The sequence below is a fragment of the Microtus ochrogaster genome, unplaced genomic scaffold, assembly GCF_000317375.1.
Source record: "Microtus ochrogaster isolate Prairie Vole_2 unplaced genomic scaffold, MicOch1.0 UNK53, whole genome shotgun sequence".
In the NCBI taxonomy this organism is placed as follows: Eukaryota; Metazoa; Chordata; class Mammalia; order Rodentia; family Cricetidae; genus Microtus; species Microtus ochrogaster.
Window position 1 is genome coordinate 567,571 of NW_004949151.1, and position 24,722 is coordinate 592,292.

The 24,722-nt window shown below is 38.6% G+C and overlaps 1 protein-coding gene and 1 pseudogene across 1 annotated transcript in view; one reads left to right on the forward strand and one right to left on the reverse strand.

Moving 5' to 3' along the window:
• The window catches only part of Iqcm (IQ motif containing M), a 405,406-nt gene that overhangs the window by 59,518 nt on the left and 321,166 nt on the right, over positions 1-24,722 (forward strand). Inside the window, exon 5 of the mRNA XM_005369576.2 lies at positions 3,998-4,077. Coding sequence (XP_005369633.1) covers positions 3,998-4,077 — 80 coding nt within the window. The remainder of the gene's footprint in view (positions 1-3,997; positions 4,078-24,722) is intronic.
• On the reverse strand, positions 16,876-18,251 carry LOC101982176 (annotated as a pseudogene).

A 24,722-nucleotide genomic window follows, 5' to 3' on the forward strand; every position in this document is an offset into this window, starting at 1 on the left:
GAGAGAGAGAGAGAGAGAGAGAGAGAGGAGAGAGAGAGGAGAGAGAGGAGGGAGACAAGGGAGACGAGAGGGAGGAGAGATATTGAAATTGAGAGATTTTCTTCTTCTTTGCCAATATTCTCTCAACAATTGCAGTGGTTCCTCAAGCCCATTAACACTCCATGCATAAGGCGAATTTATCTTTCTGCTCTAATCCCAAAGCATATCAATTATCAAAATTTTACTTTTCAGTTCAATTAACTTTTGAACTGGAGGATGTCTGAGTAGCTAAGCAAACCATCTGGGTTTTACAGTGCATAAGCTCAAATCCAATTTGTGTCTTTCTTGAGAAAAATGCCATATTTTATGATAATATTACATAAGTTTGGAATTTTAATAACTCCTTTGCAGCAATTATGGAGCAGAATAAGTTATGATTTTCCCTTTAAAATCTAATAATTAAAGGTTAGTCTTTCTCTAACAGAAGGTGAGAATGATTCCACAGAACATGGTTGGAATGCAAAGATTTAGAACATTGCTTCTGCTCTCCAGTGTCTAGAGATAGCTCAGCTACTCTTCTGGATTATTCTATAGGATCATACTATCTTTAAGATAACTTTACAAGGGTGTGCATGAGGGTGGACCGTAAGGCTTCAGATAAAACCTCCAATAACCCTTAAGTACATATTTTTTGAGAACTTATAGAATATTGTAGAATACTCCTCTGTTAAAACAACTTTTTCATGGCTTATTTTACAGCAATTCATTAACACAGTATGTAAAGAAAATTCCAGTAATTGACACAATGCTCAAATAATAGAAATTGGAGGAGATATTATTTTGCTTTAAAGAATATCTTGACTTCCAAAATCTGTATCCAAATTGTGCTTTGCACTAGAAGACCCTTGTCTGATGTAACCATTTTCTTTGATTAAATGTATTACAAGTCTCAGATTTGAACAAGTGGAAAGTGTACCCAGCTTCAGGGGAAAAATTGGTTTTATTTACGAGAGGGGAAGATTGATTACATTTTTTCCTTTTCTATATTTGCCCAATTTAACACAGGTTAACTAAACTAAGTCATGGTTGTGGGAAGAATAGTTAGTAAAGCAGTTAAAAAGTGTAGACTACCCAGTGAGCTTTTAGTAACCAGAAGAGTTAACTGAATTTATTTAAAAATACTTCTTACTTTACTTATAGCCAAAGAACACAAATGGCTACTCAGGGACAAGTGGGCCACTTGTTAATGATAAATCTGAGCAGAAATAATGTCTTTCATTATGTTGTTTTTCTCAGTAGGGTTAACTGTTTCTCAGGGATTTTTTTTCTTCTTAACTGGTGGGAGATAAAGGTCTCCTAATACACCTAGCTCCAATATTTAATGAAAACATGTCCTGTTTAATGTGGAAGAACAACTTTGTTGGAAGTTAAGAGCTGGTCCATGCACCCCAGTGACAGCCTGGGGTGCCTGAAGCATGAACTTCAGTCCACTCCAGCTGCCTTGTCCTTATTTATAGTTAGTTATTGTGGCAGCTTGTTCCTACCTTAAGCAGTTACCTTCATTTTGTTAATGTTGGAATATGATGGGAAAGACAAACAAGTGTTTGGAGATATGGTGACTCAGGTTCTTTAAAAAACCCTGTGCTTTAGTCGATTAAAAAAAGGCATCAGGTTGAGTTTTTAATGAAATCTGGCTCTCAATATAATGCAGAGAAGAGGCTATAGACAACAAAAAGAAGACAGAAGCCCAGCCAGGCAGCCAGGTAGAGGACTGCCAACAGGCTTTCAGACTAGAGTCTGGGAGGGTTTCTGCCCAGGTCACATAGAGGCTTATGGGAGAGTTATTTCTCTCCTATATTTCCTCTCAAAGTGCCTTGGGAAACATTTATGGGTAAGGTGACAAACATCATGTTTAAATATATTATAAAAATATTTACTTAAGAAGAGAAAAATTTGCTAAAAATAAGGAATATGAAAGAATTTCATAAATTATGATGTTTATCTTTGCCTACATTTTTCTATTTTGGGCATGTGAAGAACAAACAAAATGGAATGCTTTCATATTTTCACATTTAAGCTTAAGAACATGAAGGTCTTTATCCTTAAATTTTAAATTAACATTGTCATGTGTAAGAATCCTGAATTTAGGACAACGATGGTGGATGTGGATACATTCTAAAGGTTACTTTCCAATCATAATAAAAAAATTCACTGACCTACTTATTTTTAGTGCTGATTTTTGGTGTTAGTTGAGAGAACTGCAACTGTCATGCTTTCAAATTCAGTGCATCTCTGTCAACACACGCCTGTAATTCAGGCAAGTGAGAGTGGACTTGGTCCTCTAGTTTTGGCATCAATGAGCGTCTTACGTTGTATTGGAGAATCTATGTTCAGGCCTTCTGATCAGTGCAATAGCGGAACCCAAAGGAAGTTCTGCCCGGCTTTCCTCCGGCTCTCTTCTTCATCTCACCTCCAGACTGCTGGAGTGTGGGCGTGCATTCCGACATCCAACAACAGCTATATTGAAATAGCTCAGAATCTTTGCTTAATGGTTTTCAAATGTTTTGCTAAAAAGAGTCAGTTGTAAATTTTTGTCATAATTATTCATTTGTGAAAGATGGTTGAAAAAATATTTGTCCCAATTTGGAGATTAAACAGTATTTAGCCTTGGTCCACATGCTAGAAAGTAAAGCAAACTGTCTAATGAATGCATTTTGCCTTAACTTTAGTGGATATAAGTGAATCTAAAATTTCAAAGGTAATTACTCAAGTCCTTGACCAAATCCATGGATATGTCATATGCATAATAGAAATATGAGATGGGCTCATCTTATAACTTATTTACTCTTTATTTAGTGCCTATACCCTATCTGATATCAAGCACTGAACAGGATGGTAATAGCCTTTTCCCCATATATGTTATTTTTTCTTATTAAAACATTTTAAACACTTAAAACCTCTGTAAAACTTATACAGACCCCAGATAACAATATCATCTCTAGGCATTTATACCAAGCAGGTAATTGAGCAGGTACACAAATGAGAATGCTCAAAGGTTTTTTTGAGAGTTTTTAAAAATACCGAAAAAAATGTGAGCACCCCAAATATTCATTAGAAGCTGACAAACCACTAGTATATTCAAGCCATACACTACAATGTGAAATGACAGTCCAATACAACAACACACATCTATATATGCTAATGAAGATGCCCATAGTATAATATTAACTGCAAAACTACTTAGAAAGTTTGTTTGCATTTATATACACATAAACATTGTAAAGATATGGAATGTATTATACAGTTTACCACGTCAAATGATGGTAGAATAAAATAATGTGCTATAATTATTGAAGCCTCATGGCCTGACTTCACATCAGAGCTCCACCTATTTCTCCTTGGGATAATCTGACCTACATGACCCCTATGCATTGTAGTTCCTTCAGGTGTAAAATGAGGAGATTAATAGTAGACGCAGTGGCAGAGGTTTGTTGGGAGGATTAAACAGGCAGGACACATGGGAAGCTCTGAATAGTTCTTAGACTAAGAGTAACTCCAGGTTTGTAATAATTAACAAATATTGGAGAAATGGTATTAGAGAAGATTTTTCTTTTCTTTTGTTTATTTACATTTTCTAAATTGTCTATATGGCCCTTGACTCTAGATCTAACAGATGTGTTTAAATCTCTATAAGTAATATTAGGAAAATTATATTATTTAAAAACTCTTATGAAACAATGAAAAATAGAACTATGCCTATTTTCCTGATTTTTTGTTATGTAGGACTTGCTCAGAAAGGAGATATCCTACTTTTAATCCACACTTAGAACCAGCAAACTTTAGTATTATTATTTCAATATTAGTTACACTGCAGCACATGGAGGAAGCCACAGGTTTAGTACTGTTGTCACAAGCATCTGAGGCTAACATTTAACTCTGTAATATTAGGCTTGGGGACCCGATTACAAAACAAGGGATACTGAATCACTCAAGTTGTAACTCTGTGTTTTTGAAACAGAATGTTGGAACCCTTCCATTCCCATCTTGGCTTGCCTTTGCTGAATCTGACCTCTTCTGTGGGACTTCTGAGAGAACCTGGTGAGTTTCTCTAGGCTAATGCTGGGAGCAGTAGTGATTTTCCTGATGTAAATCAGTCAGTATTGAGCAAAATCACCTGTTTATTATTCCATTTGAAAAACTATGTCGAGAGATAAAGGATTTGGGTAAACAACTACTGAGAACTAATTTTTGTTTCTTTACTTAAACTTGAAAAGTTGGTTCTTTTAAAAATGTGTGTAAATGTAGGATATTGTGGGAAATTATGAAGATAAATTCTTTGAATTTAAAAGAGGTTTCCAATAATAATTCTTCTGAGTTACTGTTTTCAAAATATATAAAATTTCTTCAAAAGAAGCTACATATGACATTTTAAAGTCCTTTAAGTACAATCAGAAAGATTGGATTGAAAGACCCCCAGTGTGGGGAGACTCTCACTCAAGTCTCGGGATAACACGACCCAGTAACTCACCAGAGACAGTCCTTGCTGCAATCACATGAGGTTTATTCAACAAGACAGGAACCAGTGCACTGGGGCCGAGACTCATAACCCACACAGGGAAGGAGTTTGACCCCGAGTAACTAGGAGAAGGGGTTTTTAAGGGAAGAAACCACAGCCCAGTAATCCGAAGCGGGTAGGGAGGGCGTCATAGAAAATTCCAAAATTACCAGTGATGATCACAAGGGGGCAACTTGAAGATTATTCTCAAGATTATAACCTAACTTTATCTTCAGCTAGTTCCTGAAACAGAGTCACTGAACTGGCTAATCCTAGATTGACTCTTCCCTCCCTGCTTAGATTTTTGGCTCTATTTTTTTTTTCTGCTGGGGGGGTCTGGATTTATGCAGGTCTTTCAGGATATATATTAGAGGCTATTTTGAAGACCTAAGAAGGGTATTGATTTGACAAAACTATGCTGTAGTTTTTCTTCTTTTTAATTTGCTACTCAGAGTCTCAATATTCAGGTTGGTTTGTTTTCTTCTATGTATACAAAGACTATCTAGACAAAGGCTCAGCCATTGTCTTTTTAGCATTGCACAAAAGATAGAAGACCATTCTAAAATGCTAGCTGAGAGAATCCCACTTATTGTGAAATTGAATGAAGATTGCAGAATTGCAGCCACCCATGCGTTACTTTCAAAATCTGTTAAAAATTGCTCCAATACAAAAAAAAAAAAATTTTAAAATACCTGAAACATTCACTAAAGTAACCACAGCTTCATGACAGCAAAAGACTCTGTCCAATTCACAGCCCCTGCCAAATAATCAGACTTAACGCATGTTGATGGGTGGATGACGGAAACATATGAAAAGGAGATAGCACCCAAACAAAGCAGCTTCCAAGGTGATTCTGTGTGTCCCTTCACTCTAGACAAGAGCTAGAAAGACACAAGACAATTGTATTGAGGGAATAAAATACTTGATGCTATTGTTCAATATTTTTTTTTAATGTAATGAACGTTAGTGGACTAAAGTAATGGAGTCATTAAGCCAAATAAAATGTGTCACAGTTTTCTGCCTTAAGTCCAGACTCCAGCAGACTGTGTGTGTCATCCCAGAGATCTCAGCTCTCTTCTCACAGCAGTCAGAATCAGAAGACTGCATGTTCTGGAAGCATAAACATTGTAATAAATCTGTAATTTCTGAATGCTATAGGGTTTCTGTTCCTTCCTCCTTTAAAATAAAATGTATCTCTAATATGAGTAGACATGTAGCCAGTGTTTTATCGTGTGAAGTTTTGTTGAGTATTGTTTTGTTTTTAGCTAAATCATTATCTTTTGATTAAAATAAAAATTTCTAAAACAATAAAAAGCAACTAAAACAGAAATGTCTAACAATTTGGGACCAGCAATTTATTTTGTAAAGTATTAAATGTGGAAAATATGTTGATTTTTGTTTTAAACTAATTTATATACATTCAATGCTTTGTGTCTTTGTTGAAAAACTAAATATTTTTAGAATGCCTTTAAAGTTTATTTTAATTCCATTTTCTAAAACTCTGTCTGACATGTTATTATAAAACTGTTTGCAGAAACATGTCTCCAGGAATTGCAGGAAGCACTCACTCAAGTTCCTTAAAAAAACAAACAATGTTACTTAAGCAATCAAAGAACATAAGTATGTTCCCTCTGGAGTACACAGTAATTTTATATAATCTTAAACATTTCCAAAATACTAACAAATCATCATTTTCATTGAAAGAAAAAAAGAAAGAAAACTAGATCATAGGAATGAAGATCAATCCTGATTTCTATCCATTAGATTACAATTTAAGTAGATGATGAGGGTATCACGCCTTGAACTCTCACCATTTAAACCGGCATTGGAGAGCTCTTGCTAGTGATGATATTGGAGTTCTGATTCTTCTAGCGTCTAAGAGGAAGCCTTATCAAAATTGCTGAATCACTTGTGACTGTTTCTTCACGGGAGAAACATGGAGGCTAATAATATCACCAAACTGAGAATGTTTAGAGCATGCTTGTGAGGTTGTGGCATAATCTGGTGCTCACCAAAATTGAGCTGCAGTTACTAGTGACTGTTTCAAATGAATGACCTCAAAGGCACACTAGGAGCAAACAGCTGGTTTGCCAAGAACTGTCTCAGCACCTGTCCTATAAGAGGAACCAGCTACATTAGCACCTTCACACCTTGAACACTGTGGCCCTGTTTCTGCTGTTGTCATGACACTCATCTTGCCGAAGTCCGTCAGTCTATCCTTTGGCTGTCTTACTTCAGTCTGTTCAGTAAGGAACTTCTAATTTGATATTCCAACAATCACCCTTTCACCAGTGATTTCAAAACTGTTTCTTACCTTTCTGAGACAAAGAAAATGGAATCATGGTACAAACTCTTACTTGGAAAGGTGTTCTTTTATTTAAAAAAAATTATTTGACTTTATTTTATGTGCATTGGTGTGAAGGTATCAGATCATCTGGAACTAGAGTTGCAGATAGTTGTGAGTTGTCATGTGGGGGCTGGAAATTGAACCCTGGTCTTAGCTGCTGCTGAGTCATCTCTTCAGGATCAAGGAAGGTTCAAAATAAACTCAATAACCATATTGATATTTCTAAGACTGACTGAAAAGTTCACTGTAAAAATTATGCAAAGAAATGAGAAATATAATATTTAATAGTACAAAGACAAAAACCCAGGCATATGTATATTACGTATTAGTTCATAATCTTGCAGGATCTGGTGGGACAGAAAAGTCCATCTACATAGTAGAGCAAACTGTGATTCAGATTAGGAAGGGGCTGTGAACTGAACATTTTGTAGAACATTCAATATGGTTATTGTGTTTTAAACAGCTCTGAAGTATGATTTAGAAATTACTTTGTGTTGCTCTTTCAACATGTAATAATTTAATATGATAAATGTTTTTCTGGCATGATTTCCCATGGCTCTCCTAATAGGCACTTCATAAAAGTCTGAGTTGATTATCTGAGAAGAGACTTTGCCTCTTCCTCTCCATGACAATGGGAGAAAATATTCCTAATGTGTCAGATCCTGAAGAGTCAGAAGTGGTCGTGCTGGAAGGGGAGCTGTGATGGGATGTGTGAGATGGGAGAGAGACAGCTTTCAGACGATTATGATAATAGCCGTGTCTTGACCACGACTGTTTTCTGCTCACTTTATTCTGCCACAGAAAGGAGAACCAACAGGACCCAGTCAATGACAGATGGTCTAATTTCCAAAAGTTTCAAGGGAGACAGTACATAGTCAATAAATATTAATAGTATTAAAAGTGGGTTTCAGATGTTTATTATTTGATGCAGTTTTAGTTACATTTAAAAATCACAGGTAGATAACTTATTCATATATCTTATGGCAACACCAAGAGAGAGCAGCCTTAGACCCAAGATGTACAATTAGAAGTAAAATTCAGAAAGATTATAGTGTACTATTCTCTAGTACATAAAAATGTGAAGAGGAGGTGTAATAAAATTTAAACATTTTATTTAATATGACTAATTTTGCCACATCTATATATAATCAATATGAAAAGTCATTAGAAATACATTTATCTACCCTTTTCTCATTAAGTTTTTGAAATCTGATGGATAGGGAAGCATACCACACATTTTAATTTTGGATATACTTATATGTTCATAAAAATACATGGCTTGTAGTTTTTGAGCACACCTTTTGACAATGTGAATCCAAGGACCTTGACCTTGTATTTACGACACTTGTCATATAGCAAATGTACACCAAATATTTTAAAAGAAGGAAGTAAAGGAAGAGAATGAAAGGTCAAAGAACATTGGAATGAAACTATCTGCTCACATGATGACAGGTAAAGGGTCTAGTTACTTCATGTTTATCCCATCTTCAGTCTGAATTGACATATTAGGTGACAGTGTATTTATATTTATTTTTATTAGCTTTTATATATTGCCCTACCAAAACATTACTTAGTAGAAAGAAGCTAGAGTCAAGAGTAGGGCCTTCTTGGCATCAAGATTATAGCCAAAAACAATTAAATTGCTTAGCATGCTACAGAATTAATTAGCCATAATCTTAAACATAAATACTTAATAGACAGAACACCCTCTAAACATGGAGGTTCACATTTAAATACTAAACATTTTAGTGAGTAAGTGGCAGTCATAAATCCAAACTGAAAACTTAATATCCCCATTACTGCAGGTCTCCTTAGCACCCTCTGTTCAGGCCATTGCCCATAGAACTGTCAAACACAAAGGTATATAGTATGTTCTTCCTTGTTCTACAGTCACATTCACACATACTCAGTATAACTAACAAACATGAAAAAAATGTGAAATGTGAAGGACACACACACATGCACACATACGTAAAACAGAGACTGGTTTCATGACCTTGATGTTGCAAAGGATTCAATGCCTTGTGACTTTGAAATTCTTAATAACTTTATAAAATTTGTTATCAGATTGGTGCTGGTGCTTGATGTTGGGGGAGGGTGCTTGTTTGTTTCCTGGCCTTTTAGACCCAAAATCATTACACAAAACTATTAATTAAAACACTGCTTGGCTAGCAGCTTAAGCTTATTGCTAGCTAGCTCTTATATACTAAACTAACCCATCTCCATTAAACCATGCATCACCATGGATTGTTGCAAAGCTTCATCGGGCTTCAGCAGAGACATCTGTCTCTGGTGGTGGCTACATGGCTTCATCTTGACTCTGCCTACTCTCTCTCTATATTTCTTTCAGACTTGCTTTACTCTGTTAAGCCATTGCCCAAAAGCACGTTTTTTTATTAACCAATGGCAATAAAACATATTCAAAGCATACATCGCCTTCCATATCATTGCCCCTTTTCTGATGTGGTCAACTATATCCACTTAAAACCTGAGAAAGCTTAAAAAGGATTTTGACAGACAGACAGACACACACACACACACACACACACACACACGGAATAAAGCATGGCTTTTTAATAGCAGCATTTTCTTGGGTGGGTTCTGTTTGCTAGAAGCAAGCAGAAGCATGATTCTTTTAAGAGAAGTCTTCCTGACTCAGTGGTAGCAGAAAAAACTACACGGTTCCTTTAAGAAGGCTTTCTGGTTCATGCTAGTTGCACAAAGAACTCTGATTCTTTTCAGAGGTCCAGCTAGAGAGCATTTAAATGGGTTTTGTGAGCAGCATGTTACAAACTGCTTAATATAGCATGGGATAAAACCAGACTCGCTGAACATAGCGGACAATGAGGACTACTGAGAACTCAAGAACAATGGCAATGGGTTTTTGATCCTACTGCATGTACTGGCTTTGTGGGAGCCTAGGAGTTTGGATGCTCACCTTACTAGACCTGGATGGAGGTGGGTGGTCCTTGGACTTCCCACAGGGCAGGGAACCCTGATTGCTCTTTGGGCTGATGAGGGAGGAGGACTTGATTGGGAAAGGGGGAGGGAAATGGGAGGTGGTGGCGGGGAGGAGGCAGAAATCTTTAATAAATAAAAAAACCAAACTGCTTAATAGCACAATATAGACCCATTGTATACCAGGAACTGGGGCAGTGTTCAGAGCTCACAGAGGCAGTGAACAGACCTCCACCATGTTGGACAGGGTGGAGCTAAAAATTAAATCAGCCTTGGTCTTAGCCACACCTGCTTAGCATTTTTAAAAAAAGCACTCCTAGTCAAAAGATAATTACAGATATGCAATAAGGACAAATTCAGATGGAAAAGACCACTAAATAGGTCACAGTGTTGGATAAATGTATGTAAGCTTGAGGGGAAAGGAGAATATAGACAGTTATAATAAAGAAGAGTGCAGACAGTCATAGATTAAAGGAGGAAAGATAATAAAATAAATATTAAACTTGTAGAAAAAGTAATAGAGTAATAAAAATAAGCCACATAAAGATAGAAAATACACAGAGCATCTGGATTATGTATATTATTGTGTTTTTTTTAATTGTTTGACTGTGAAGGAGCTAAGTACAGAGAGAGATTTCATGTTATAGGCTGCTAAGCTAAACCAACGTACATATTTTCTAGACTAATGTGGTTTGATGATCCAAGATCTCCTGAAAGGTTGCTATAGAAACCTCCAAAAATTATTTGCCCAACAAAAAGCAGGAAGGAACTTGGAGAGAACTATACCCAAATTCCCAAATATTGTTTATAAATGTTTGTTTACATTTATAGGGGGTATTTAAAGATGGATACTTTGCATTGGTATGAATCTCAGTTTATTGATACAAATTTAAGATCAATTTTGTTATATATATTTCTGCTATTGATTGAGGTATCGTGTTTATGCAGCTCATTTAAAAATGTAATGTATAATTAAGAAATATAGGTTAATAGATAATCATCTATAATAGTCAAGCTTGTCATCATGTTAGTTGGGTTTTCTAGATATATAGAGATATATTTCAGTTAGATAGTGTTTCTTCAAATATTTCAGAGACCTTCAGAATATGACATTTAAGATGTTTTAAGAACTTAGGACTTTTCATAACATTGAAGCGCATCTGCTCCTATCTACTTCAAGAGGATGATGGACATTGAAGAGGCTCCTCATGGAGTTTGTTAGCCATTGGGCAAGGAATTGCTCTTACCTGAACTGTTTGACTGAGCATGTAGAACCTGTAGAAAAAAAACTGCTGAACTTGCCTAAAGGTGAGACTGTCCTTTGGGGTTCCTGTTTCATGAAAGAGTCTGCCAGACATTATGCAGGACACAGCAGAAAGCAACTAATAGACTTTGCCATTACAAGGCAGAACAGATCTTCAAATATCCTGCTTCATAAAAATGTCTTCTGGATGGCCTGTAGGTTGAAGATGGGTGCCCCAACGTTACAGAAGAACCTTGGATGTCTAGGCAGCAAGATGTCTCTGTCAATTCTCGAGTTTTGGAAGTTGCTTACGTTGTACTTCCTCTTTACTTAGGTAATACTATATCCTTCTGGAGTCTTTGATAGAGTTGAAGAATAGAGAGTTGTAGTTTTCCTTAGTTAATGATAAAAGATAAAGTATATACAAATGTTGTAACGTTAATTCTTACTTGGTACCTGTTTTATTAAATGTAATCTTGCTATGTTAAAGTTAAAACCTTCCTTTTTATTTAAACAGAAAAAGGGAGGTGATGTATGTATGCTGTGAATATGTTTTATTGCCATTGGTTAATAAAGAAGCTGCTATTGGCCAATGGCCTAACAGAGTAAAGCCAGGCTGAAAGATATATATGTATATATACATATAGTTAGTGAGTAGGTGGAGTCAATATGAAGTCATGTAGTCACCACTGGAGACAAATGCCTTTGCTGGAGCCCACTGAAACTTTGCCAGTAGGCCACAACCATATGGTGACGCACAGCTTAATGGAGATGGGTTGGTTTAGGATATAAGGGCTAGGTAGCCATACACTTCAGTTATTAGCTAAACAGTATTGCAAATAACATAGGTTCTGTGTGATTATTTTGAGTCTGGGCAGCCAGGAATGAATGAACAGCTTCTGATTACACTTGAGTTGTCTGTGATGATGGGGCATGCTCTGTAGGCTTGCCACCTAACTCCCAATTGTCATACCTTCTGCCACCGCCACCACTGCCCCCTTTTACAGAGGCAGGTTCTCGACTGCATGCTTTTGAATTCTACTGAGTAGTTGTGAAAAACATGACAGATAGACACCCCTGAATCAAAACATCTTATCCATGTTTTTCTTAAATAATTCTCTATTTTCATTTTGTAGACTTTGCAAATTATATAGCCAGCTGGCCCAGGATTGTGTGATGAATGATGATAGAAAGCCTGTGTTAATACTGCTCAGGTCATACTATACAATATTTACGTGCTGCTTGACATTCTTCCCACTCCTTCCCTCTTCTCTATTAAAACTTTCCACTCCATCCTTCATAGATGACCACTCACATTAGCACTGTGCTGATAGCTTAGGCTCTTTTTCTTCAACCTTTATCATCAGCAGTTGTGGAGATGTGCTTAGGCTCTTTTTCTTCAACCTTTATCATCAGCAGTTGTGGAGATGTATCATTTTGTCTTATGGTGTATGCCTCTTCTGTGCCACTGTTGCTTTCAGGCCATACCCATGTCTTTAAACACTGCTGTCCTGTATGTTAACATTAGTGCAGTGTATTGTTTTAGAAGCAGCATGGGTTGTTCATCCTGCTCCTTTATGACTACCATGCTCATCTCTTGCCTTGTGTTGGGTGTGTGGAAAGGCTCCTTTCACTGAAGAGATTTTGTGGCTCAGGAGTTGAAGTCTTCAGTCCTCTAGTAATGCTAAACCATCCAGCTAGGTGGAACTCATGTTTGCTTCACTTGCAGACAGTACTTTTCTGTTATGACTGGTTCCTGCAATTGTTCAACTCATACCTCAGGCCTATAAATTGGGATACAGATGTTTCTTTAAATTTGGCTTAATTTTCATTCTCTGGTAATGAAGTGGAATATTTGCTTTCTTTTCTGTTAAGTTAAATGCCTGTATATTGGGAATCCATCACTGCTGATGTAATAAGCCAATCAAATTGAATTAATAAATCCATGTTTATTCTGAGCAAGGTATTCCTGGTTGGCCTCAGGGTAAGTTGAGGGACCACAAGGGGAACCCATGAGGTGGGGGCTTTTAATGCCCTCAGGGGTAGAGCAACTGATGGCAGTCTTCCTTGGGAGTGGAGTCCGGACTGAGGCAACTCTAGGGGAAGAGGCTTGGGGTGAAGCTTCTACCCAAACATTCCAGACTCTTTGGGTATATGGACACCTGTTCTTGTCTGGCTACTTCCTGTGGGCATGGGAAGCTGTGGGATGGGAAATTCAGGAGTTGATGGGCTCACATTTAGCAGGAAGTATGGGTGTAGAAACATTCAGTTAACTGTCACGCTGAAGACTTTAGGCATCTGTTTTTTTTGAGAGATTTGAGAAGGAATGTTATTAGGATAAAAAATATTGTTATTATCAGCCCTATAAATGGGGCTAGCCATGGGAAGGGTGATTAACTACCAGAATGGAACAAAGAAGTCCTCTGGTTGTATAGAAGAGACGAGGGTGAATGAGTGAGACATGAGCGCAGTTATGTCCTTTAAAATCAGATTTCAGTTGTTGGGTAGGTACCATTGAGCTAAGAGAGGTGGTCCCTATGGTAAAGTCTCAGGAACTAGTGTGGGTGTTGGCATTATCTGGAGAACCCTCTGCAGGTTGGCCTTGGCCCAGGCAGCAGGAGTGACCTGGAAAATATGCTCAAAATGTATGGGTTCCAAATCGTCCCTGGAGACAGCTTTTACCAGACTTTAAAACTTTAAGGCAATTATGGGGACAATTTTGAGCCCTCTGAGTCTCAGCAGTAGTGCTCCCCTCCCCACCGGGAACCAAGGACCTAACAGCTACACATGCATGTACTGAGATGTTGGAACTTTCCATCTCCCTGAATAGGGGCAAGATAACCCTTAGGTATCGACTTGGTTACTGATGTTTTGACTTAGGCCCTGGGAAAGGGGCAAAGTGACCCTCAAATGTTTTCCCTTACCTCATCTGATCTGTAAACTGCTCTCCAGTCAGTTATTGGTAATAGCCCTTTGAATAAGCCAATCATAATAGTTAAAGAACATCCCCCAAACACCCCTTCCTTTTGTGGTTTTTTTCCTTTAAAAGTAGCCTGTACCAGGTTTTTGGGGTCTTTCTGGCCTCTGATGCTGAAAGATCCTGTCAGGACAAAATTAATAAAATCCTCATGCTTTTACATCAGCTGTGGTGTGAGAGATGGTCTCTTGGGGCGACTCCTCCTTGGTGACTGGACTCTAGGGTCCAACACAGACCAGATTTCTTGATACAGCAGCAGAACTTCTCCTAGGAATCTACAGGTATCTGTAAGTTAGCTGGAACAGATTTACATCTTGATATCACGGCAGAACACTATTGTTAGGAATAATCTCAAGACGAGTCTCTCTGTTGATGCAAATAATACCAAACAGACCAAATTAGACCGAATCAATGCCCATGTTTACTGCAGCACTCCCAAGTCTCCTCATGGTCTTTGGTGAACACCAGTCTCAGAAACAATGCTGTTGAGTCTAGGGGTCCTGACAGATTTTCCTGTGGGGATAGGGTTCCCTCTACCTATCTTGGCAAGAAGAGATGATTGACAACACCCCCCCCCCCAAAGTCCTGTTGTCCAGTCCAGGCAGGGTCCAGGCAGCTAATGAAGAGAAAGGCAATTCTCTCTCCTTTTTTTTTTTTCTGTGTGGCTGGATTTGCCACATCTAAAGCAAGCCTCCAGGAGTTCTTCTGTGGCCATCTGTCTTCCTGGAGATACAGGATGCTGCAGGAGCTGGCATGTCTCTCTATTAAAGGAAGTGTTTTATTAGCTGCCATGGTCTCAGATCTGTAAGGTGCTTGAGAATCAAAGTACCATTACCTGCCATATGTATCTAAATTAGACATAAAACATAAATTTGGACAAACAGTTTATCCAATCAGTTACATCTTAGAGGGCAAGAAGACTAGAAGGAGTATTTTAGTCTCTAGTCTTCAGCTGTAGTCCTGAGACCTATAGCGTAAATCTAATCTGTACAAGGCAAAGCCAAGTTTTAACACTGTAAGCAATTTAATGTTTTAAATCAATGTCAAGGGGTTTTTCCTCTTAGTTTACAAAATCTGGGTGCCAACAAGATTAATTCATATACATGAGGTGTAGCTTTAATATCTCAGTAAATCAGCATTATTATAAAACTCATTTTCTTACGGGCAGAACAAGAATTATCATATAGAAATGTATTCTAGGTCAAAGTATATTGGAGAGGAATGTCTTGGTGGGGCCAGAGCACATGAGTGTCCTTAGTAAAGAAAGCACTGAGATTTTTGTTTTGACCTCAACTAAAATGGCAGGTATTCATGTGTTTGTACTTTTCTTTTTAATTTCTGATTTTTTATTTTGTTTCGAAAAGGCTGGATAAAGGCACCTACACTTGAGAACTTATTAACATGCGTAAAGGCACTAACTTACACAAAACAGGGAAGGAGGAAAGGCCATGGTTAACATGAGAAAAGGCACACACACAAAACAAGGGAAGGAGGAAAGGCCATGATTGTCGAAAGGGAACATAAAGCCCCAAATACATTATCTTACAAAAATATCACACTTGCTTTTCCACTTTTTTACTACTGATAAAAAAAAAAAGAAAAAAATTCACATTAAAACTTATCTGTATGCTGGTATAACAAGACCACAATTTTTTACATATTAAGTCAGTCAAATAAATATTTTACACAAATTTAAGTTTTAAAAAAAATAGGTCAATATTTACCTGCTATTTCTTTGGTCCGTTAAAAGACCATTTTTCAACCCGATATTACACTGGACTGTGACACTCTGCATGGTCCCACGTGCATGGCTGTGGCAGGGTACACATGGGTGCATGCTGTGCACATGTGACCCGACTAACACTGCTGTGTACTTCCGTAAGTGGCTTCACTGTGAGGAATATCAGTCCTGTGTCTTGTCTCATACTGCCAGGAAAGACAGAGGACGCTAACACTGGCTATGGCAGACACTTGCTCAGATGCTGTAAAAATGCAGAATCCACTAAGTTCGCAGACCCAGAGATACTGAACAGAGGAACAGTTAGTGCCCTAAGGGGGTGGGAGGGGCAACGACATAGCTGGACGAGGATTATAGAGTCCCGGGCTCTAGCTGTCTTTCCTGCTGTTTTCTCAGCCTCTGATCTTGATGAAGATTTAATGGTGTGACATTTGTCTGTTCTATTGACCGACTTTAAGAACAGTGGAAAAGAATGCAGACTTTAAAGCTAGTTTGATATTTATACTAAAAATAAAACTGAACAATGATTTTGTCCATGCCATTCAGCTCACTTCTTATTGAAATACTACTTTTGGTGGGAGGGGGGGGAGTTCAAAGTATAGTTTCTCTGTGTAACAGTCCTGGCTGTCCTGGAACTTGTTCTGTAGACCAGGTGAGATTCACCTGCTTCTGCCTCCCAAGTGCTGGGATTAAAGGTGTATGTCCCCACACCAGGTCTCTTACTGAAATATTAAATGCAAATCCAGAACACTTTCCATTTCTGGTGGCCCAAGAGATAAGTTTACCTTTTTTTTAAATTTTTTTTAATTTATTTATTCATTAAGGATTTCTGCCTCCTCCCCGCCACCGCCTCCCACTTCCCTCCCCCTCCCCCGATCAAGTCCCTCTCCCTCATCAGCTCGAAGAGCAATCAGGGTTCCCTGACCTGTGGGAAGTCCAAGGACCGCCCACCTCCATCCAGGTTTAGTAAGTTGAGCATCCAAACTGCCTAGGCTCCCCCAAAGCCAATATGTGCAGTAGGATCAAAAACCCACTGCCATTGTTCTTGCGATCAGGGAGTGGGATAAGTTTACCTTTTTAAAGTCAGATCCAACTAGGCTGAGGACAGAAACAGCAAACCCTCAAACCAAAGCCAAGCCCTCAAAATGCTAAAACACCAGCACTTTCCATCCAGGATAGAAAAATGGACATCTGAAGTAAAGAGAGCCGCAGGACTGATCAAGTAGCCAGTCAAACACCACCTCCTTGTTGCTGGAGCTGATGGTTACTTGAAGCTTGACACTGCCTCCTTCACTGTTGTTGGCATTTCCTAGAGTCACAGCTCCGATGTCAAATGTCACAGTGGATCCAGAGGTAACAGCAGGCAGCTGATTAGTCATTTCTTTTACACTGACAAAAACTGCACCATTTGTGCTTATGCCACACAGCTTGATCTGGCTGCAGAGAGTCATAGCCATTCTGCTTTTCTGTGCACACTCCTGTACTGTCTCTTCTGTCTGGCTGCCCCACTATTTCAACTCTGAATGTTAAGGTCCGCCTGCAGAAGTAGGTAGGAGCGCTGGAGTAGAGGACGCCCGAGGACTCGGCATCATTTCGGAATGCTATGTTCCTCTGAATGTTCAGACTGTACCCCTCAAAGCCAGTCGTCCACTCACGAGGCACCAGTGTGGAGTGACCTGTCTGGGGGAACACTCCAAGGACTCCCCTCCTCGGGCGCAGACTCTGAACTGATAATCGACATTGGGGTGTATGTGCAACACTATGAATTCAGTTTCAGAACCTACATACACGTCTCCAAAATGATTTGCATTTACGGAACTGGAGCCTGTAATCTTGAGCTGTAGTCATCGTCCACTGTACACCATAGCACTATGATGCTTCCAGATTTCTCTATTAATTCTTCAATCTGTACTGGTGGGCGGGAAGCTACTGTTCCATGATTTAAAATGTGGTCTTTCACTATGTTAAGTAAGAATGGAATCATCCAACTGAGCAGATAAACAGGGTACATCAATTAGCAAAGGTACTTCTGGTAAGCTGTCCAACTGAATGTGTGAGGCCTTTTTGGTAAAATTTTACAATTTATCATTATGTTCTTCTATACCTCCATGAATGGCGATCTCACCTTCTCGCACCAGGTCATCCGCAGTGTCAACTCCGTGCTCTATGAGCTTCTGGCAGTCATCTAATGGTTTAATGGTCTTCTGTTCAATGGTGTCCACCTCTTGCAAAAGGGTCACCAATCGCTCATCGAACAGCTTTCCAAGGCTTCCTTTTAAATCACTAAAATGATGTTTCAGGACATCTCTTTTCTGTGAAGCACTCTCTTTATCTCTGGGCTTCCCGCAGCCCCTGAAGCCGCTGGCCCAGCTCCCGCCGGTAGCTCTGCGCCACCTCCATGTTCTCATGGGCTTCTTTATAGCAGCACCTCCCAGGGTTCATCGCCTCCCTCATCCGGCTGTGCAACCCGCCAGGTTCCTGACTGTGTGTTTGTACTTTTCTAGAGCAGTTGTAATCTGGAGTTACAAGTTTTACAGATTTTAAAACAAGCATACACATGAACACAATCTCAGACAGAGGCGTAGAGCAAACACTCTGGCCACTTTACTTAACATTTTCATCCATATATGTGGAACAGATAAGACTTTTAACAGAAACAAAACTTCAGCACAAAAGATGAACAAAACTTTTCCCAGGAAACCATATCAGATGACCAACTTAAAAATCCTAAATAAGAAAGAAACCATAAGAACGAAAGGTGTTTTCTAGCATTAAGACAGCTCCTAGCAGGTTGGGGCAGCAGCCTGGTGCCCTGAGTGCAGAGAAGGCTCTGTGAAGGGAAAACAAGCAGGCAGGGACAAGCAAGGAGTGGAAGAGGGACAGGAGCCTTGTGGAGGATAAAGCAGGTTGCAGTTTAAGGTGTTGGTCTCCCAGCTGTTGAGGGAGGGTGGAAGCAGCCCTGTGCTAGGCATGAAGCATTGGCAAAGTTAGAATAGCATCCAAAAAGGGAACAAGTCAGGAACTGGAAGAGCAATTGGACAGAAGCATGAAATACAGACAGGCAGGGAAGCAAGGAGATTGTCCACAGGCAAAAGCCAGGAGCAGAGAGAGGCTAGGGACAGGGAGAAGAGAGGAGGCAGGGATGCAGTGCTCAGGAACCTGGCCAGGGTAACTCAGCCCCAGATTGGATAAATTCTGTAGAGTGTTGGAGGAGTGAACTTGAACTCCGAAGTGTCCATTTACAAACCATTAACTGGAGACTAAGAGTATCCTCCTAAATAGACTAGAGTCAAAACAATAGGAGGTTTGGGGTACCTCTGTGCAGGACTCCCATAGAAGCCTCCCAAAAGGTAGAGACTGTCTCTACTCCAGAACAGCCATCTGGCACTGCAACATCTTGCCAGGTGGGCTGGAAGGCAGAAGGGGTCCTGGACCCCTTTAGAGACCATGGCTTGAAACTGGGTAAGTCAAAAAGCAAGTCTGTCAGAGGGCTGGGAAGGGAGAGTGGTTTTCCATGGTCACCTGGTAGTGGGAAAATTCAGCTCTACTTGGGTTTGGCACCAAATGTTAAGTTAAATTCCTGGTTATTGTGAATCTGCCACTGCTGATGTAATAAACCAACCAAACAGAATTAATAAATCCAGGTTTATTCTGAGCAAAGCATTCCTAGGTGGCCCTAGAGGAAGTTGAGGAGACCACAAGGGGAACCCACAAGGTAGGGCTTTTAATGTCTTTGGGGTGGAGCCGTTGATGGTGGGCTTTCTCGTAGGTGGAGTCTGGACTGAGGCAACTCCAGGGAAGGGGGCTTAGGGTGGAGTTTCCACCTGAACATTTCCTGTACTACTTGGTTATCTTATTAGTTAAAAAAAAATCCTATTCAATTTTATCTACTTTTCTTTTGGCTTTGTCCTGTCTCTGAGTTACAGCAATTATCTATAAAATATTCTTTTTCTTTCTGTCTTCTTTCCTTTCTTTCTTTTTTCTTCCTTCTTTCCTTCCTTCCTTTCTTTTTTATTTTTAAAACAATCTTAATTTACATACCAATCTCAGTTCCCTCCCCTTCCAGTCCTCTTACTCCCTCACTTTCTCTCCACCTTATCCCCATACACTCCTTAGAGAGGGAGTCAACAAGGTCTGTCACATCACTTGAGGCAAGACAAAGGCACTCCACCGGTACTGCTGATTTTGGCTGAGCAATGTATCTCTCCACAGAAAATGGGCTACAAAGAGCCATTCATGCACTAGGGATAAATACTGGTTCCACTGCTAGTGGTCCCACAAACTGCTCAAGTCACACAACTGTCACCCACTTTCAGAGGGACTAAGTCAGTCTCGTGCAGGTTCCCCAACTGTCAGTCCAGAATCAGTGAGCTCCCACTTGCTCAGGTCAGCTGTTTCTGTGGGTATCTTCATCAGTATTTCAAATTGTATTCTTTCAGTTTAAAAATTCTCCAGGTCTTTATCTTTTTATCTTTACAGACATTTGGTGGTATTTTTTGTAAGTAGAAACTTAATTTATCAATAAGTAGTTCATAGTCCCATTTCTTTTTTAATGTTGTTTGTAAAACATTATAAATTTTTCTTCAAGTCACAGAATTAATATCTAGTTTTCTTATTTAGGCTGTTTAAAACTCTAAGGTTCCTTAGAGTTGAATTTTGGGCAAAAAATAAGTGACATAGCCAGTTTCATTCTTTGTTGTCCTTTCTTCCCTCTTAATAATCATAGACATCTTTGCTGATATGCCCTTCTTTCCATGATTGACTTCAGGACCGCCTCCACCACACACTGGGTTCTGTAAATGGATGTATATGTAAATGTTCTTGTGTTCACTTACTATTGAGCTTGTCTAACCCAATGAGTGCAGATTATTTATTGCTATGATTTTATAACAAACATTTTTCCAGTGTTTTATTTGTCTGCGACAATATGCAGTTCCTGCATTCATGAATGGAAGACGTGCTTTCTGTTTTTCTTTAAATGTAGTTTTGAGTTTGAGTCTGTGTCATGAGCAATGCTAAATTTCGTTGTTGTTGAGAAAGGGTCTTGAAATGTAGCTCAGTTTGGCCTTGAACTCAATCCTCCTGCCCCATATTTCCAACAGCTGAGATCACAGTAGGCTAATAGAATTTGTCTCTGTTCCTGTCTCCTTTATCTGCAACCTTATTTCATTAGATATGTTATTTTCTAAGTACTTCCATACTTTAAATATATTAATTGTTTAAATTATAGTATTTATCAATTCCTGATGATAGTTGCTGTGAGCTGTATGTTGTACCTATATGCTGTTTGTATGTTGATATTACAGCCTCAGTTGTTGAACTACTCATTAGTTTCTTTTCCTCTCTCAAAACTTTCTCAAAGCTCATGCTGATAAAAGTCTTTATTACCCTCCTTTCTCTTATGTATCTTGTATATTTCCTGGACCACAGAAGCTGGACAGACTGTTTTTTGAGATATGTTTTAGTGAGCGTTATAGAGTGTCATGATTTGTTTGCTGAGAGAATGGATATCCTTCTCTAATTGAAGACTCTAATTGCATTTCAGTAATTATTCTGTAAACTGTCTTTAACTTGCTATGCTTTGTTATTTTGTTTCTTTTCTGTTTGCTATTATTTTTCTTCTAATCCCTTCAAACTCTTTCTTGTGTTTCAGGTTGTCCACATCCATCAATCCTACTTTCAATATCCTCTCCTACTTTTTCATTTCTGAAAATGTTTTTATTTTCTTGCCTTTCTTCTCTCCTGAAATTACCAACTCAGATAATTATCTTTAATGTTTCGTTGTGTTTTACTTTTATTAAAAATTTGTTATTTTTATGGTAGTAGTTAAGTTTTATCTCCCCAACCTATTATATTAAATGCTTGACTAGAATGTTTATTATTAACTTGTGTGGCAGTTTTCATCTGCTTTTCTTCCTAGCAATAACTTTTGCCTCAAGACATATCTGTCATGAATTGAATCCTCTTTCAATGTTGTTTTTCTGTAGTATTTTGTCTACATTGAATATTAACTAATTTTTAATTTTTATTCAATTTGAGTATATTGAGATTTTCTTCAACCAGTCATTTGAGGGAAGCTTGGGTGTGCAGTGAATAATGGTAAACTCATTTAATGACACAATTTGGGTATGTGCATGAGTTATTTAGTCTTTATTTTCCCAGCCATTTTATTTCCACACTTAGGAGTCAGGATGGTTGAGAACATTGTCCCATAGGATGGATACCTAGAACACAGGTGGCAGAGCTGTGCTTCCTCCAGAGCCATTGGGAGAGGAGCCTGCCATATCGTTTCTTAATTGGAGGTGTCACTCCAATGTGGACCTCTGACATCAGCAACACCTTTCTGTGTGACTGTTCGTCTCTTCTTTCTGTAAAGACATAGGAAGCTATATTTCCTACTTTTATATTATCTCCTATTGATTTAAGCAATCATAGCTGCAATGATCCTATTTCAAATATACTCACATTCTCAGGTATTGGGGATTAGAACTCAATTTAAGCCATAAGGTAAGCTCTGCTGCTAATTGGTAGAGAATGAATTAGCTAGTTGTTATAACTTCAGTTCTCTTTAAACCAGATAAATAAGGCATGTGAAACAACTCTCTGAAAGCATAAACATTACTTTTTTTTATTACAACTATCCTTGTTTTAATTTTGTTTAAATTTATAAATTTCTTAAATCTAGGAGAAAGTACCTGGATGCGTTTTTGTTGCTCCTATATCAGGATGTGCAGATGTCCAGGTTTCTCAGTTGCCTGTTAGATGCACAGACTGGCAGTTCTGCAAGTCCATATAAGTCTTTGTCAGATAGCCCAGGAAGTGAAGATCCTGGAATGGTGCTTTGAATTATCAGCTTGTCAGTGAACAAACTTTTAAGTTCTCAGGACTTGACAATTATAATGGGATATTTATTTCTCCATAACACAGGAAAATATTATTTTGATAAATTACCTTTTAAAGTCATAGTGTTTAGATACAATTTTTAAATTTATTTTTAAAAGAATTTTATGAGTTCTGTATTTATATCATTTCTGCTCCTATCTCTCTCCCTTTCAAATCTTCCAGTCTCCCCAATCCCTCTCAATTTTTGACCTCCACTTCTACAGTTAATATTGTTACTTATGTACATATACATATAACTAAGTAGATTATCTATGTACCTACCTACCTATTTACCTACTTACATAGACATACACATTTAACTCAGTAGATAGACCCATTTAGTGTTGTTTCTATGTGTATGTGTTTAGGGCTAAGCAATTAGAAAGCCTAGCAGGGGGCTCATCTCCAGAGAAAAGTGATTTAAAGTAAACCAATAAAGAACTACAAAAGCAGTGGGGCAGCTCCTGACCAGATAAACACCAAATCCAAATTGGGATGTAGGTTCTTGAACAAGACTGTGAAAGAGGAGAATAGGCTGAGGACTATAGTGATTTCTTTTTTCCCCCAAAGGACTATCTAGATTTATGCTGAGATAAGAAGCAGAGCAGAATGAAAATGATCCCTTCTCTGAAGAAATATGGAAACAGCTAGTTTTTAATATTTAATTTTTTTGTAAAGGATTCCTTGCTGCTTATCCAAACAGATAAATGAGAAACAGGAAAATATCATCAAGAGTTGTGTCCTCCTAAATTGCCTATCATGAACTTGTGCAACCACAACAGGTTGGTCAAGTAACTTCAAATTTTAACATAGTTTAAGATGTTTCCCAACTGTTAATGCCCCCAGGCTGCTGTCAAAGGAAATGCAAATTCCATTTGACCCCTGGGAATTATGTAAATTATTTTTAAAGAGTGTGGCAATTGAGTAAATAAAAATTTAAGCATGAACTACGGAAATGGTGCAAAAGTTGTTAGAATAGCCCAAAGCATATGCTATTGACAGTCTTATCCAAATTCAGATATTTTATAATGACTAGATTTAGATATTAAGGCAGTTATGCTTAGTGTGCTTAATAAAATAAATGGAGTCAGTAGAATTTCTGGAAATAAAAGTTTGATAAATACTGTTAATCAGGCACCAAAGTATAGGAACTCTACCAGAGGTAGAATTCCAATGTTAACTAGGAACTCAGAAGAACTTAAGGAAGCTTCTGGACTATAGGTCATGGAGGGAGGTAAGGAACCTATTGGAAATTAGCTAAGAGAAGGTAGCTCTGAGGTGGAGGAGGCAAGGAAAGGGTAAGAGGCCCAGGGAAAAGAGAGAGTTACAATATAGAGGAAGATATGTATGTTGTAAGAGCTGTGGGCTGCGTTCCGACCGCCCCAGCTCCTGGTTGCCTGGCTAGCTTATGCCCCGAAATAACAACACACAAACTATATTCTTTTAAACACTGCTTGGCCCATTAACTCTAGCCTTACAGGCTAATTCTCATATCCCGATCAACCCATCTCTAATAATCTGTGTGGCATCAGTCTTACCAGGAAAGATTCAGCATGTCTGACCTGGCAGCTTGCTTCATGGTGTGTGCCTGCGAGAGGGGAGCATGGCCTCTGAGCTTACTTCCTCCTTCTCCCAGCATTCTATTCTGTTTACTCCTCCCACCTATGTTTTAACCTATGAGGGCCAAGCAGTTTCTTTATTATAATTAACCAATGACCTTCCTCCATCATATGTAAGTATCTTAGTAGATGCCCATATGGAGGGCATCATAGTCTCCAGGATCCAGAGAGACTGAGAGGACAATCACCAAGTAGGCAAGGAGAGATGGATGGTTAAAGCATGTGGAGGGAAAAAGTGGTTGAAAAGGTAGACTCTACAATTTGGAGTTAAATATGGTAGTGGCAGAAATCAGCAGAAATGAATTATCTGTGCATAGCTCAGGAGAGTCAAATCAGCAGCTTGGATTGGAGAGGCCAAGTCCCTTGGAAGGGAGCTTATATATGCTTCCCTGGGATTTGACAGCAGATGAATATATGCTTATAT